Below are 17069 nucleotides of genomic sequence, written 5' to 3'. Positions count from 1 at the left end.
TCCTAGGCCGTCATTGAAAATAAAAATTTGTTCTTAACTGACCTGCCTGGTTAAATAAAGGTAAAATAAAATAAATAAAAAATATCTCAGATCACATTCGGAAAGAATTCCACAACATTGTACTGTATGATAATAACTATGATAGATTGTAAATTTATCAGAGCAATAAATGTATAGTTTAGCCTACAATGTATACAGTATATTTTCAGTGGTTATAATCATGTTTTGTGTGATTGTAGCCAATTCAATTGACCATTAAAAATGTTTTCATCTGATGTGAAGAGCAACTGTGTGTGTTTCAAAAGCATGATGTTAACCAAATTACTGTCACACCCTGACCATAGAAATAGACAAACAAGACATCCAACATAGAATGCCCACTCAGATCACACCCTGACCATAGTTTGCTTTGTATGTTTCTATGTTTTGGTTGGTCAAGGTGTGATCTGAGTGGGCATTCTATGTTGGATGTCTTGTTTGTCTATTTCTATGTCTGGCCTGATATGGTTCTCAATCAGAGGCAGGTGTTAGTCATTGTCTCTGATTGGGAACCATATTTAGGTAGCCTGGGTTTCACTATGTGTTTGTGGGTGATTGTTCCGGTCTCTGTGTTTTGCACCAGATAGGGCTGTTTTTGGTTTTCCACATTTATTGTTTTTGTAGTGTTCGTCTTTTGTTATCAAACATGAATCAAAGAAACCCGCTGCATTTTGGTCCGCTTCTACTTCACCTAAGGAATACCGTTACAATTACTCTCAAAAATATTTCAGAATCTGCCAGTGTAGTACAGCAGATGGGATGTTGTGGTGAAGGTAGCTATGCGTCAACATTTACCAATATGCTATGAACGTCCTGCCTACTTCCTGGTTCAAGTCCCGTACTGTTTTTAAATGAGCTTCAAGCTTATATCATCAAAATCCTGAAAACGTTGTCATTTAAGATGTGTGTAAAACTATATTCCTATTTTTGGATTCATGTACTTCTACCTGATGCCTTTCATTAATATTTTCAATTGTGTTCTTTTTGTAATCAAAAACCTTAATTAAAGGCATTGGGGAAAAGTAAATTCATCTGCAAATACAATTATACATATTTCTTAAATTGCCACGTTTTCAGGAATGTGATGATATAAGCTTGAAGTCCATTAAAAACTAAATGGGACTTCATAACCAAGTGGGACTTCATAACTAAATGGGACTTCATAACTAAATGGGACTTCATAACTAAATGGGACTTCATAACTAAATGGGACTTCATAACTAAATGGGACTTCATAACTAAATGGGACTTCATAACTAAATGGGACTTCATAACTAAATGGGACTTCATAACTAAATGGGACTTCATAACTAAATGGGACTTCATAACTAAATGGGACTTCATAACTAAATGGGACTTCATAACTAAATGGGACTTCATAACTAAATGGGACTTCATAACCAAATGGGACTTCATAACCAAGTGGGAAGTCGGTATTTACCATCATCGACTGGGGAAAAAGGAACTTGAACGCTTCTCCAACTCGTTATTCCCTATGAAAGTCCTTGGAAGTTCCTGTACCATATGGTTTATTATGGGCTTCAAGCTTATATCAAATTCATGAAAAAAATAATAATACACATATATGTATATATAATAGTAGAGAGAATGATTTATTTTAACTTTTACTTCTTTCATCACATTTCCAGTGAGTCAGAAGTTTACATACACTCAATTTGTATTTGGTAGCATTGCCTTTACATTGTTTAACTTGGGTCAAACGTTTCGGGTAGCCTTCCACAAGCTTCCCACAATAAGTTGGGTGAATTTTGGCCCATTCCTCTTGACAGAACTGGTCGAACCGAGTCAGGTTTGTGGACCTTCTTGCTCGCACACGCTTTTTCAGTTCTGCCCACAAATTTTCTATAGGATTGAGGTCAGGGCTTTGTGATGGCCACTCCAATACCTTGACTTTGTTGTCCTTAAGCCATTTTGCCACAACGTTGGAAGTATGCTTGGGGTCATTGTCCATTTGGAAGACCCATGTGTGACCAAGCTTCAACTTCCAGACTGATGTCTTGAGATGTTGCTTCAATATATCCACATAATTTTCCGTCCTCATGATGCCATCTATTTTGTGAAGTGCACCAGTCCCTCCTGCAGCAAAGAACCCCCACAACATGATGCTGCCACCCCCAGGCTTCACGTTTGGGATGGTGTTCTTCGGCTTGCAAGCCTCTCCCTTTTTCCTCCAAACATAACGATGGTCATCATGGCCAAACAGTTTTTTTTTCTCCAAAAAGTACGATCTTTGTCCCCATGTGCAGTTGCAAACCGTAGTCTGGCTTTTTTATGGCAGTTTGGAGCAGTGGCTTCTTCCTTGCTGAGCGCCTTTTCAGGTTATGTCGATATAGGACTTGTTTTACTGTGGATATAGATACTTTTGTACTGGTGTCCTCCAGCATTTTCACAAGGTCCTTTGCTGTTGTTCTGGGATTGATTTGCACTTTTCGCACCAAAGTACATTCATCTCTAGGAGGCAGAACACATCTCCTTCCTGAGTGGTATGACGGCTGCGTGGTCCAATGGTGTTTATACTTGCGTACTATTGTTTGTACAGATGAACGTGGTACCTTCAGGCGTTTGGAAATTGCTCCTAAAGAAGAACCAGACTTGTGCAGGTCTACAATTTTTTTTCTGGGGTCTTGGCTGATTTCTTTTGATTTTACCATGATGTCAAGCAAAGAGGCACTGAGTTTGAAAGTAGGCCTTGAAATACATCCACAGGTACACCTCCAATTGACTCAAATGATGTAAATTAGTCTATCAGAAGCTTCTAAAGCCATGACATCATTTTCTGATCTGTTTAAAGGCACAGTTAACTTAGTGTATGTAAACTTCTGACCCACTGGAATTGTGATACAGTGATTTATAAGTGAAATAATCTGTCTGTAAACAATTGTTGGAAAAATTACTTTTGTCATGCATAAAGTAGATGTCCTAACCGACTTGCCAAAACTATAGTTTGTTAACAAGAAATTTGTGGAGTGATTGAAAAACGAGTTATAATGACTCCAACCTAAGTGTATGTAAACTTCCGACATCAACTGTATATTAATATATATATATATATATATATACTATTCTACTATACTATACTATACTATATATATACTATTCTACTATACTATACTATATATATACTATTCTACTATACTATACTATACTATATATATACTATTCTACTATACTATACTATATATATACTATTCTACTATACTATACTATATATATACTATTCTACTATAATATACTATATATATACTATTCTACTATACTATACTATATATATATACTATTCTACTATACTATACTATATATATATACTATTCTACTATACTATACTATATATATATACTATTCTACTATACTATACTATATATATACTATTCTACTATACTATACTATATATATATACTATTCTACTATACTATACTATATATATATACTATTCTACTATACTATACTATATATATATACTATTCTACTATACTATACTATATATATATACTATTCTACTATACTATACTATATATATACTATTCTACTATACTATACTATATATATACTATTATATTTGTGTATCGAATTGCTCATACCCGATGCCATTTATCAAAATAATTGATGCTCAAGAAGCAAAACACATCTGCGGAAGTTACAAAAGTCGCATTAAAAAAAAATGTATTTCACCTTTATTTAAGCAGGTAGGCTAGTTGAGAACACCTTTATTTAACCAGGTAGGCTAGTTGAGAACACCTTTATTTAACCAGGTAGGCTAGTTGAGAACACCTTTATTTAACCAGGTAGGCTAGTTGAGAACACATTTATTTAACCAGGTAGGCTAGTTGAGAACACCTTTATTTCACCAGGTAGGCTAGTTGAGAACACCTTTATGTAACCAGGTAGGCTAGTTGAGAACACCTTTATTTAACCAGGTAGGCTAGTTGAGAACACCTTTATTTCACCAGGTAGGCTAGTTGAGAATACCTTTATTTAACCAGGTAGGCTAGTTGAGAACACCTTTATTTAACCAGGTAGGCTAGTTGAGAACACCTTTATTTAACCAGGTAGGCTAGTTGAGAACACCTTTATTTAACCAGGTAGGCTAGTTGAGAACACCTTTATTTAACCAGGTAGGCTAGTTGAGAACACCTTTATTTAACCAGGTAGGCTAGTTGAGAATACCTTTATTTAACCAGGTAGGCTAGTTGAGAACACCTTTATTTAACCAGGTAGGCTAGTTGAGAACACCTTTATTTAACCAGGTAGGCTAGTTGAGAACACCTTTATTTAACCAGGTAGGCTAGTTGAGAACACCTTTATTTAAACAGGTAGGCTAGTTGAGAACACCTTTATTTAACCAGGTAGGTTAGAACACCTTTATTTCACCAGGTAGGCTAGAACACCCTTTGAGAACATTTAACCAGGTAGGCTAGTTGAGAACACCTTTATTTAACCAGGTAGGCTAGTTGAGAACACCTTTATTTTGAGAACACCTTTATTTAACCAGGTAGGCTAGTTGAGAACACCTTTATTTAACCAGGTAGGCTAGTTGAGAACACCTTTATTTAACCAGGTAGGCTAGTTGAGAACACCTTTATTTAACCAGGTAGGCTAGTTGAGAACACCTTTATTTCACCAGGTAGGCAATCACCCACGAAATACAACGCGCACTCAGGCTACCTAAATACGGTTCCCAATCCGAGAGAACGAGAATCAGCTGACTCCAATTAGGAATCGCCTCAGGCAGCCAAGCCTAACTAGACACACCCCTAATAGTACACACTCCCAATTAATACAAACCCCAATACGAAATACAACATATAAACCCATGTCACACCCTGGCCTACCCAAACATATAACAAAAACACAAGATACAATGACCAAGGCGTGACAGTAGGCCAGTTGAGAACACCTTTATTTAACCAGGTAGGCTAGTTGAGAACAAGTTCTCATTTACAACTTAGACCTGGCCAAGATAAAGCATAGCAATTTAACACATAGAACAACACAGAGTTACACATGGAATAAACAAAACATACAGTCAATAATACAGTAGAACAAAAGAAAACAAAAAGTCTATATATACAGTGAGTGCAAATGAGATAAGTTAATGAAATAAATAGGCCATGGTGGCGAAGTAATTACAATATAGCAATTAAACACTGGAATGTTAGATCGGCAGAAGATTAATGTGCAGGTAGAGATACTGGAGTGCAAAGGAGCAAAATAAATAAATACCAGTATGGGGATGAGGTAGGTAGATAGATGGGCTGTTTACAGATGGGCTATGTACAGGTGCAGTGATCTGTAAGCTGCTCTGACAGCTGGTGCTTAAAGCTAGTGAGGGAGATGTGAGTCTCCAGCTTCAGAGATTTTTGCAGTTCATTCCAGTCATGGGCAGCAGAGAACTGGAAGGAAAAACGACCAAAGGAGGAATTGGCTTGAGGGTGACCAGTGAGATATACCTGCTGGAGCGCGTGCTACGAGTGGGTGCTGCTGTGGTGACCAGTGTGCTGAGATAAGGCGGGGCTTTACCTAGCAGAGACTTGTAGATAACCTGTAGCCAGTGGGTTTGGCGACGAGTATGAAGCGAGGGCCAACCAACGAGAGCGCACAGGTCGCAATGGTGGGTAGTGTGAGGCTTTGGTGACAAAACAGATGGCACTGTGATAGACTGCATCCAGTTTGTTGAGTAGAGTGTTTGAGGCTATTTTATAGATGACATCACCGAAGTCGAGGATCGGTAGGATGGTCAGTTTTACGAGGGTATGTTTGGCAGCATGAGTGAAGGATGCTTTGTTTGCGAAATAGGAAGCCGATTCTAGATTTAATTTTGGATTGGAGATGTGAGTCTGGAAGGAGTCTTAATGTGAGTCTGGAAGGAGAGTTTACAGTCTAACCAGACACCTAGGTATTTGTAGTTGTACATGTTAAAAAAAAAAAGAAGTCAGAGCCATCCAGAGTAGAGATGCTGGACAGGCGAGCAGGTGCGGGCAGTGATCGATTGAATGGCTGCTCTAATTCTCCACACCTTAGCACACGTCACAACTGCGACTACCAGATTCTTATTATACGGCTCAATTTATACACTTGCCCCCCATCCCCCTCTTCCCCATTACACATGTTCAGTTCAAGTGTTCAGCAGTCTAATGGCTTGATGTGTTTTATATTAGATTACGGTGGGGCTTTTTTTACTCAATGTTGCCATTCTTCCTGACATTTTAACCCCTTTAGGTGAATATTTTTTTAAAGTATTACAAAATTATTTGATAAAATATTGAAGCCAGAACTTTTTTTAAACGCAGACCGCCAAGCTGTCGAATGTACGACATATATGGCTGGTTGGAGATGTAGTTCGTGTTTGTCGTTCTACTGAAACGGTTATAACTTTTTTCGGCTTCGTGCCTCTTCTTGGCCTGTCAAATAAATTGAACACCACCATTTGGTAAGTAAATTCACCCGTGAGTAGTAGATCTGTACCAGCACAGAGGGTTAGGTGAGTGAGGGATATATGCTTTTTAGTAAGGTTGGATTCTTAGAGTTCATAGCTAGGGTGTACAGCAGAGATGGAAAGTAAGGTCACAGAAAAAGAGAAGTATTTGGGGGTACGAGATTTGACTTTAGAAGAGTTACAGATCGTGTTGAGTGGTGGTGTCCTATTTCACTTGACATTTTAGGACCCCTTTAGGTGAATATTTTTTTAAAGTATTACAAAATGATTTGATAAAATATTGAATTGGGTCTTTACTAGTATAGCCCATAGAAACACATTGAATTGGGTCTTTACTAGTATAGCCCATAGAAACACATTGAATTGGGTCTTTACTATTAGCCCATAGAAACACATTGAATTGGGTCTTTACTAGTATAGCCCATAGAAACACATTGAATTGGGTCTTTACTAGTATAGCCCATAGAAACACATTGAATTGGGTCTTTACTAGTATAGCCCATAGAAACACATTGAATTGGGTCTTTACTAGTATAGTCATTGAATTTACTAGTACTAGTATAGCCCATAGAAACACATTGAATTGGGTCTTTACTAGTATAGCCCATAGAAACACATTGAATTGGGTCTTTACTAGTATAGCCCATAGAAACACATTGAATTGGGTCTTTACTAGTATAGCCCATAGAAACACATTGAATTGGGTCTTTACTAGTATAGCCCATAGAAACACATTGAATTGGGTCTTTACTAGTATAGCCCATAGAAACACATTACATTGAATTAGTATAGCCCATAGAAACACATTGAATTGGGTCTTTACTAGTATAGCCCATAGAAACACATTGAATTGGGTCTTTACTAGTATAGCCCATAGAAACACATTGAATTGGGTCTTTACTAGTATTTAGAAACACATTGAATTGGGTCTTTACTAGTATAGCCCATAGAAACACATTGAAACACATTGAATTGGGTCTTTACTAGTATAGCCCATAGAAACACATTGAATTGGGTCTTTACTAGTATAGCCCATAGAAACACATTGAATTGGGTCTTTACTAGTATAGCCCATAGAAACACATTGAATTGGGTCTTTACTAGTATAGCCCATAGAAACACATTGAATTGGGTCTTTACTAGTATAGAAACTAGTATAGCCCATAGAAACACCTTTACTAGTATAGCCCATAGAAACACATTGAATTGGGTCTTTACTAGTATAGCCCATAGAAACACATTGAATTGGGTAGCCTTTACTAGTATAGCCCATAGAAACACATTGAATTGGGTCTTTACTAGTATAGTATAGCCTAGTATAGCCCATAGAAACACATTGAATTGAAGTTAGCCCATAGAAACACATTGAATTGGGTCTTTACTAGTATAGCCCATAGAAACACATTGAATTGGGTCTTTACTAGTAGAAACACATTGAATTGGGTCTTTATAGCCTAGTATAGCCCATAGAAACACATTGAATTGGGTCTTTACTAGTATAGCCCATAGAAACACATTGAATTGGGTCTTTACTAGTATAGCCCATAGAAACACATTGAATTGGGTCTTTACTAGTATTGAAGCCTTTACTAGTATAGAAACACATTGAATTGAATTGGCCCATAGTCTTTACTAGTATGAATTGGGCCCATAGAAACACATTGAATTGGGTCTTTACTAGTATAGCCCATAGAAACACATTAGAAACATTGAATTGGGTCTTTACTAGGCCCATAGAAACACATTGAATTTTACTAGTATAGCCCATAGAAACACATTGAATTGGGTCTTTACTAGTATAGCCCATAGATTGAACACATTAGAAACACATTGAATTGGGTCTTTACTAGTATAGCCCATAGAAACTAGTATAGCCCATAGAAACACATTGAATTGGGTCTTTACTAGTATAGCCCATAGAAACACATTGAATTGGGTCTTTACTAGTATAATTGAATTGGGTCTTTACTAGTATAGCCCATAGAAACACAGCCCACTATTGGGTCTTTACTAGTATAGCCCATAGAAACACATTGAATTGGGTCTTTACTAGTATAGCCCATAGAAACAATTGGGTCTTTACTAGTATAGCCCATAGAAACACATTGAATTGGGTCTTTACTAGTATAGCCCATAGAAACACATTGAATTGGGTCTTTACTAGTATAGCCCATAGAAACACATTGAATTGGGTCTTTACTAGTATAGCCCATAGAAACACATTGAATTGGGTCTTTACTAGGTCTTTACTAGTATAGCCCATAGAAACACATTGAATTGGGTCTTTACTAGTATAGCCCATAGAAACACATTGAATTGGGTCTTTACTAGTATAGCCCATAGAAACACATTGAATGACCCATACATAAATGGCAAAAAAAGACAAAAAATAAATCATAAGGAACAAGGTTTTGAAGAGTCTAAGAAAGAAAGTGCAGGATTTAACCCATTATATTTTTTGGGGCACAAAACAATCTCCATAGTTCTATTCATTTGTATGGGTTATTTTCAGACAAGTCCTGTGACACTTGTGGGAGTCTCCTCTTTCCTAGAGTGGTCACATTAATTTGAAGGCCAAACCGTTCGGACGCTACATATGTTTTTCTGCGAAGACCGATTTTCGGGATGTCTCATGGTGTGACAAACACCACTGTGGTTTAGCCACACTCCACCACAGATACGTAAGGCCGAAATAGGTGGATGCTTTCTGTTTGAGACACAGCCAATGCCCCCAAAAAATCTTAAATTGACGGATTTTGATGGGGATTTTTTTATTATGTTACTTAGATTGACGCACTCATAGACTCTTAAGGATGAATGAATGTAGGGCTTTATTTGTATTGATTTAAAAATATATATATATTATCAATTTTGTGGATCAAAGTATAATGGATTTATATCCCAGTCTAGTCGGTGGCATTATTTCAACATAAATTGGATAAAAACTGCTGTTAAAACTCACCAAAGAAGAAGAAACATAAGAGGAAGAAGAAGAAGAAGGTGCCTTCTTCTTCTTTGGAGTTTTAACAGCAGTTTTTAGCCAATTTATGTTGAAATAATGCCACCGACTAAGCAGAGGCAGGCAGACAGGCGGGACTTTCAAACGCTATTGACAGGGAACTCAGCCAATCAACGCTGGAGGTGGGGTTGTTATTTCTAGTTGTCACTTTCACAGCGTAACTCTTCAGACTTTCTGTTTCACATTACTTTATGATTTCTGTGCAGAAAGGGGACTTCGAATGGCAGAGGAAGTGAAGGAAATTGACCATAGACTGGGTAGAAAAAAATACTTTTCGAGTTCAACGGATTCAGCCTGCTCATCACAAGACGGTGGGGCATGTGATATAGATTAAGTAAACTAGTCTCGGGCTGGAGCTCACTAACCGCGATAGAGAGAGACCACATTATATTTGGTAACACAAGCCCCGCACAGGGACAATGTAGTTAGCTTGGTGTATACTTTGTTTTGCCTCGACGTAATTTACGAAAACAAGCAAAGATGGTTCACGTATACAACTGCCACCCCTTCGCGTCCCAGCAAATCGTGCCAACCGAGCAGGAACCGGGGTTGGTGTGCTGTGGCGGGGGTGCCCTATTCGTGGTGTCCGCTGGAGGATGCAAGATCGAGGCTTTTCAACTGGGAGAAGAGGGGTGTCCTCTCATCTGCCGCTTCGCCACTATGGGGACTGTGCAGAGCATCCTACACAGTGAGATAGGTGTGTCATTTTCTTTCTCTCACTTCTTCTTTCCCTATTGGCTGAGTTGTTTACTGTTGAGTGATTTGAGGTACATCTAATTACTAGAAGGGGTTTGTCATGAACCCTCAAAGTTACAGAATGGTGTGAAAATGGCAACCATATTGGTCAGGAAGAAGTCCAAGCAAGTCGAATTGAAATTAATGGCAGTAGAGGCATTATCCTAACCTTCCTCTGAGTTGCATTATTCTCCAGAGAACGGATAGAGCCAGAAGTTGATTATCCCATTTATACCATGGCTAAAAATGTTTTCAACATCCACTGAAGAACACCACATGGCCAAAAGTATGTGGACACCCCATTCAAATGAGTGGATTCTGCTATTTCAATTGAAAGTCAATATACCATTTTTTTTAAACAGGGTGTTTTTTTTTTTAATTACCCTCGCTGGTGTCGTCTCCTGAGTGCCTGGATACAGCCACAGAAAATAGAGCAATAGATAGATATAGATAAACATTGGCAGTAGAATGACCTTACTGAAGAGCTTAGTGACTTTCAACGTGGCACAGTCCTAGGATGCCACCTTTCCAGCAAGTCAGTTTGTAAAATGTCTGCCCTGCTAGAGCTGCCTGTTCAATTGTATGTGCTGTTATAGTGAAGTGGAGATGTCTATGAGCAACAACGGTTCGGCCTCGGTGGTAGGCCACACAACCTCACAGAATGGTACCGCTGAGTCATGTAGAACGTAAAAATCGTCTAGCCTTGGTTGCGACACTCACTACCGACTTTCAATGCCTATGGAAGCAACGTCAGCATGACCCCGTGCACAAAGCGACACCCATACAGAAATGATTTGTCGAGATCGGTGTGGAAGAACTTCACTGGCCTGTTCAGAGCCCTGACCTCAACCCCATCGAACACCTTTGGGATGAATTGGAATGCCAACTGCGAGCCAGGCCTAATCACCCAACATCAATGCAAGGCCTCCGTAATGCTCGTGGCTGAATGGAAACAAGTGCCCTCAGCAATGTTCTAACATCTAGTGGAAAGCCTTCCCAGAAGAGTGGAGGCTGTTACAGCAGTAAAGGGGGGGACCAGCTCTGTATTAATAACCATGATTTTGGAATGAGATGTTCGACAAGCAGGTGTCCACATACCTTTGGTCATGTAGTGTAGCTAGCAAGTTTATTAGATAGCTACAGTAGTTGCCTTGGTAACCAAACAAACAGATTGACTGGGTTAGCTAACTAAGCCATTAAGGCGTCCGGCTGCTTCCCAGCCTAAATTATTCAGAATAAAGTCTGTCATTTGACGCGAGACGAATAGTTTTCATGCACCTTTTCAAAATGAGTGACAGATTTCGGTTAGATTAATTCAGACTATTTTGAGTGTCTACGGCATCTCAAAATGGACAAACAGTACTATTGCCACTTTTTTCCCCCTTGTTTTTCAAGCTAAGTTCTTTTGAGGAAGTATACAAGCACACTTAGCCGACTGTGGCTAGCTGCCAGCCGAACTGAAGCATGCCTACGCCTTTAGTCTTAGCTTGCTATTATGAAAATTGAATTCAACAATGCCAGTAATGTTTTCGATTTCAACTTTTGATTTCAAAAGCAGCTCGAACATATAAGAACGAATCATAGCCATTGAATTATATCGTGCAAAAATACTGCGCGTTATAGGGAAATAATGCACTCTAGAACGCCCTTTAAGCCAATCAGAAATGAGTATTCAACAATGCCATGGTATATTTAAAGGCTCTGCATGGTCAATCTAACTTCTGAAGTGGCTGTACAGTATTTACTGCGATGCAGTCTCTGCAGACATCAGGGCTTTCATACTTCATGTGCTTAGTGGAGCAGAGGAGAGCTATTGTGAAGGAAGTTGTTAACTTCTTATGGCTGGGGGCAGTATTGAGTAGCTTGGATGAATAAGATGCCCAGAGTAAACTGCCTACTACTCAGTTCGAGTTGCAAATATATGCATATTATTAGTATATTTGGATAGAAAACACTCTGAAGTTTCTAAAACGGTTTGAATGATGTCTGTGAGTATAACAGAACTCATATGGCAGGAAAAAAAACCTGAGAAAAAAATCCAACCAGGAAGTGGGAAATCTGAGGTTGGTTGTTTTTCAACTCATTCCCTATTGAAGATACAGTGGGATATTGGTCATGTTGCACTTCCTAATGCTTCCACTAGATGTCAACAGTCTTTAGAACCTTGTTTGATTCTTCTACTGTGAAGTGGGACCAAATGACAGGGGAATGAGTCAGAGGTCTGCCAGAATGCCTTGAGCTCGTGGTGCTCATTCACGTGAAAGCGAGCTCTGTTCCATTGCAATTCTACAGACAAAGGAATTCTCCGGTTGGAACATTATTGAAGATTTATGTAAAAAAACATCCTAAAGATTGACTCTATACATCGTTTGACATGTTTCTACGAACTGTAATGGAACTTTTTGGCATTTCGTGTGAATGCGCTTCGTGAGTTTGAATTTGTTTACAAAACGCGCTAACAAAAGTAGCTATTTGGACATAAATTATGGACATTTATTGAACAAAACAAACATTTATTGTGGAACTGGGATTCCTGGGAGTGCATGTTGGCATATTGACAGTGAATTTTGAAAAATGTATGAGATCATTCCTATAAAACTGGCTGACTAGCTAGCTAGCAGTGCCGATAAATTCTTCAAATGAATTATTTTGCCAGAAGTTTCCGATGCCACCGTTACGCTTGTTTAAACTAAGCTGCACTGGGGTGGGAACACAATCATGATTATATTAAGGCAGTGGCGCGGGTGCAAGTTATGGGTCGGTAAACGTACCTCAATGCAGGGATGGGATATGCATTCTCCTGCCTTTTACTGGCTTTTGTGGAGCGATGCTTCGTGGGTGACTGTTGTTGATGTGTGCAGAGGGTCCCTGGTTCGCACCTGGGTATGGGCGAGGGGATGGTCTAAAGTTATACTGTTACACATACTTGTGAACATAAGTAACCATTTACATTTAATAAACAGGTTCTCCGGTACAAAAGGAGTATCAGCCAATTAAAATAGTCAATTTACTTGCTCGTGACCGAACACTAAATTGTAGCTGTTCCCATCAGATTACATGGCACACGTTAACCCTATGCTAGCCTCAACAGGTGGCACTGACTATATCCTGTCACAAGTACTTCATCAGCCTATCAAAGATCTTAGACTATATATCCACCAACCAATGGCAGTTCTTTAAAATAGGTCTTGGTCAACCCTGGCCACTAGAGGGATATTTGAAACTTACAAATTCAAAGTTTACGTTTGCTGTGTGACAATATTGCAAAAATATGTATCCTCCTGTCTAAGACACTGCATCTCAGTGCAAGAGGTGTCACTACAGTCCCTGGTTCGAATCTGATGTAGCTACCAAGCCAATTTATTCATTGAAAACCAGGGTCTCTCCTTGCTAACGATACATGACTGACTCATCTGCATTCATTCATGTGTACTGGCAAGATATGCAATGGCTGAGGCCGGGATATCTAGCTAGCTACTGCAGGCAGCATGTGGTCATTCGGTGTTCAAAGAAGATGGCTGAAAAATAACGAGACAATAGCTGGAACTCAGCTAGGTAGTTGGGGGCTACAGATGAGCTAACATTATCTAGCTAGCTAATGTTTTTGCATGCTGCACAGTGCCGGTGTGTGAAGATTGGATACATTGAAATACTTTCCATAAATGGAACAGATTAGCTATCTATCCAACATTGCAATTAGTTATCAGACTGGTTGGCTAGCATACAGGTCTGCTGCAACCAATACACTAGCTTTGTAGCTAGCTTCCTACATGAACAACGCAACCTAGCGATCTAGCTACTAGGCTTGGGCAATATACAGACGGTATGATTTTCAATACTGTGAAAATAAAAATGGGGGGGGGGGGGGTTGGAAACACCTGGAAACATTTTGATTTGGTCTATATAGTTGAAGTCAGAAGTTTACATACACTTAGGTTGGAGTCATTAAAACTCATTTTTTTAACCACTCCAGAAATGTCTTGTTAACAAACCTATAGTTTTGGCAAGTCGGTTAGGACATCTACTTTGTGCATGACACAAGTCATTTTTCCAACAAATGTTTAGAGTGAATTATAAGTGAAATAATCTTTCGGTATCACAATTCCATTGGGTCAGAAGTTTACATACACTAATTGGACTGTGCCTTTAAACAGCTTGGAAAATTCCAGAAAATTATGTGATGGCTTCACTTCTGTTAGGCTAATTGACATAATTTGAGTCATTTGGAGGTGTACCTGTGGATGTATTTCAAGGCCTACCTTCAAACTCACTGCCTCTTTGCTTGATATCATGGGAAAATCAAAAGACATCAGAAAATAAATTGTAGATCTCCACAAGTCTGGTTCATCCTTGGGAGCAATTTCCAAACGCCTGAGGGCACCACGTTCATCTGTACAAACAATAGTACGCAAGTATAAACACCATGGGACCACACAGCCGTCATACCGCTCAGGAAGGAGACGAGTTCTGTCTCCTAGAGAATAATGCACTTTGGTGCGAAAAGAGCAAATCAATTCCAGAACAACAGCAGAGGTCCTTGTGAAGATGCTGGAGGAAACGGGTACAAAAGTATCTATATCCACAGTAAAACGAGGCCTATATCAACAACCTGAAAGGCCGCTCAGCAAGGAAGAAGCCACTGCTCCAAAACAGCCATAAAAAAGCCAGACTACGGTTTGCAACTACACATGGGGACAAAGATCGTGCTTTTTGGAGAAATGTCCTCTGGTCTGATGAAACAAAAATAGAACTGTTTGGCCATAATGAGCATCGTTATGTTTGGAGGAAAACGGGAGAAGCTTGCAAGCCGAAGAACACCATCCCAATCGTGAAGCTCGGGGGTGGCAGCATCATGTTGTGGGGGTGCTTTGCTGCAGGAGGGACTGGTGCACTTCACAAAATAGATGGTATCATGAGGACGGAAAATTATGTGGATATATTGAAGCAACATCTCAAGACATCAGTCAGGAAGTTAAAAGCTTGGTCACAAATGCGTCTTCCAAATGGACAATGACCCCAAGCATACTTCCAAAGTTGGGGCAAAATAGCTTAAGGACCACAAAGTCAAGGTATTGGAGTGGCCATCACAAAGCCCTGACCTCAATCCTATAGAAAACGTGTGGACAGAACTGAAAAAGCGTGTGCGAGCTACACCCAACTTATTGTGGGAAGCTTGTGGAAGGCTCCCTGAAACGTTTGACTCAAGTTAAACAATTTAAAGGCAGTGCTACCAAATACTAATTGAGTGTATGTAAACTTCTGACCCACTGGGAATGTGATGAAAGAAAGAAATAAGTATCTCTACTATTATTCTGACATTTCACATTCTTAAAATAATGTGGTGATCCTAAATGACCTAAGACAGGGAATTTCTACTTGACTTAAATGTCAGGAATTGTGAAAAACGGTGTTTTAAATGTATTTGGCTAAGGTGTATGTAAACTTCCTACTACAACTGTAGCTGATGGAGTTAGTTGAAATGCAATCAACAAAACGAGGCTAATCTGGATCTCTAGTGTTAAAGGGATAAGTTCGTGATTTTAGCAACGAGGCTCTTTATCTACATCACCCAGAGTCAAATGAACAACGAGGCTCTTTGTCTACATCCCCCAGAATCAGATGATCTAGTGGATACCATTTTTATATCTCTGTGTCCAGTATGAAGGAAGTTAGTATTGGCTTGGAAAACTACCTCTAACTCATGACATTCTCCTCATTGTCCTCATAAGTAAGCATTTCACTGTTAGTCTACACTTGTTGTTTGTTTAGGAAGCATGTGACAAATCAAATAGTTTTTGACCCTCCTCCCCTTTCCACCTAATCCTCCCGACTTCCCTCCCTCCACAGGGGACTACCTGGTGACCATCGAGGAGAAGAACAACGCCCCCTACCTACGCGCCTACACCAACTGGCGCTACCAGGCGGCAGAGAAGACCCGCGTTGGCGTGCGTCTGCTCGGTCATTTCCTGCGCGGCTCGTCCATGCGCGGGGCTCCCAAGGAGCAGATGGAGATCATTGAGATTCCACTGTTTGAGCGTCCGCTGTGTGTGGCGTGCTGTGGGGTGACTGGAGACCTGCTGGTGGGGTGTACTAAGAGCCTGGTGCTGTTCAGTCTAAAGAGACAGGCCCTCAACGACAAGCTCTCCATCCTGGACTTTGAGCGCTGTCTGATCATCCACCTCCCGGGACTGTCGCCCAAACAGGTAGGGATGGATGTAAGTTAGGGGTTGGGATTTCCGTAGTCTCTTTTTACCACCCAGATATTGAAAGTAAAACTTTTTTTTTTATTCCCTGCGTGGACACTGAAATACATACAGTGCATTCAGAAAGTATTCAGACCCCTTGACTTTTTCAACCATTTGTTAACAGCCATATTCTGAAATTGATTAAATACATTTTTTGCCTCATCAATATACACACAATACCTGATAATAAAAAAGCGAGAACTTTTTATTTTTTATTTTTTTTAAGTATTAAATATTAAAAGACAGGTACCTTATTTACATAGGTATACAGACACTTTGCTATGTGAAATTGAAGCTTGGGTGCATCCTGTTTCCATTGATCATCCTTGACATATTGATTAGGGTCCACCTGTGGTCAATTCAATTGATTGGACATGATTTGGAAAGGCTCAAACCTGTCTATAAAAGATCCCACAGTTGACAGTGCATGTCAGAGCAGAAACCAAACCATGAGGTCCAAGGAATTGTCCGTAGAGCTCTGAGACAAGATGGTGTCGAGGCACCGATCTGGGGAATAAGGGTACCAAAAATGTCTGCAGCATTGAAGGACCCCAAGAACACACTTCGGGACAAGTCT

At 39.5% G+C, this 17069-nt stretch overlaps 1 protein-coding gene across 4 annotated transcripts in view; it reads left to right on the top strand.

Annotated features, from left to right (window-relative positions):
- The first annotated feature begins 9601 nt into the window (after positions 1 to 9601).
- hps3 (HPS3 biogenesis of lysosomal organelles complex 2 subunit 1) overlaps positions 9602 to 17069 on the top strand; it is a 30835-nt gene continuing 23367 nt past the window's right edge. For 2 of the 4 annotated variants that reach the window (XM_046300033.1, XM_046300032.1), the window contains exons 1-2: positions 9603 to 10209; positions 16095 to 16450. In XM_046300033.1, coding sequence (XP_046155989.1) covers positions 9993 to 10209; positions 16095 to 16450 — 573 coding nt within the window. In that variant the 5' untranslated portion in view covers positions 9603 to 9992. Of the gene's footprint in view, positions 10210 to 16094; positions 16451 to 17069 lie in introns of all 4 variants that reach the window. The other 2 variants (XM_046300031.1, XM_046300034.1) reach the window with 2 other exon arrangements.

This window comes from Oncorhynchus gorbuscha, linkage group LG15 (assembly GCF_021184085.1).
Source record: "Oncorhynchus gorbuscha isolate QuinsamMale2020 ecotype Even-year linkage group LG15, OgorEven_v1.0, whole genome shotgun sequence".
In the NCBI taxonomy this organism is placed as follows: Eukaryota; Metazoa; Chordata; class Actinopteri; order Salmoniformes; family Salmonidae; genus Oncorhynchus; species Oncorhynchus gorbuscha.
Note: the sequence above shows the minus strand (reverse complement) of the source record. Positions and strands in the feature narration are given on the sequence as shown.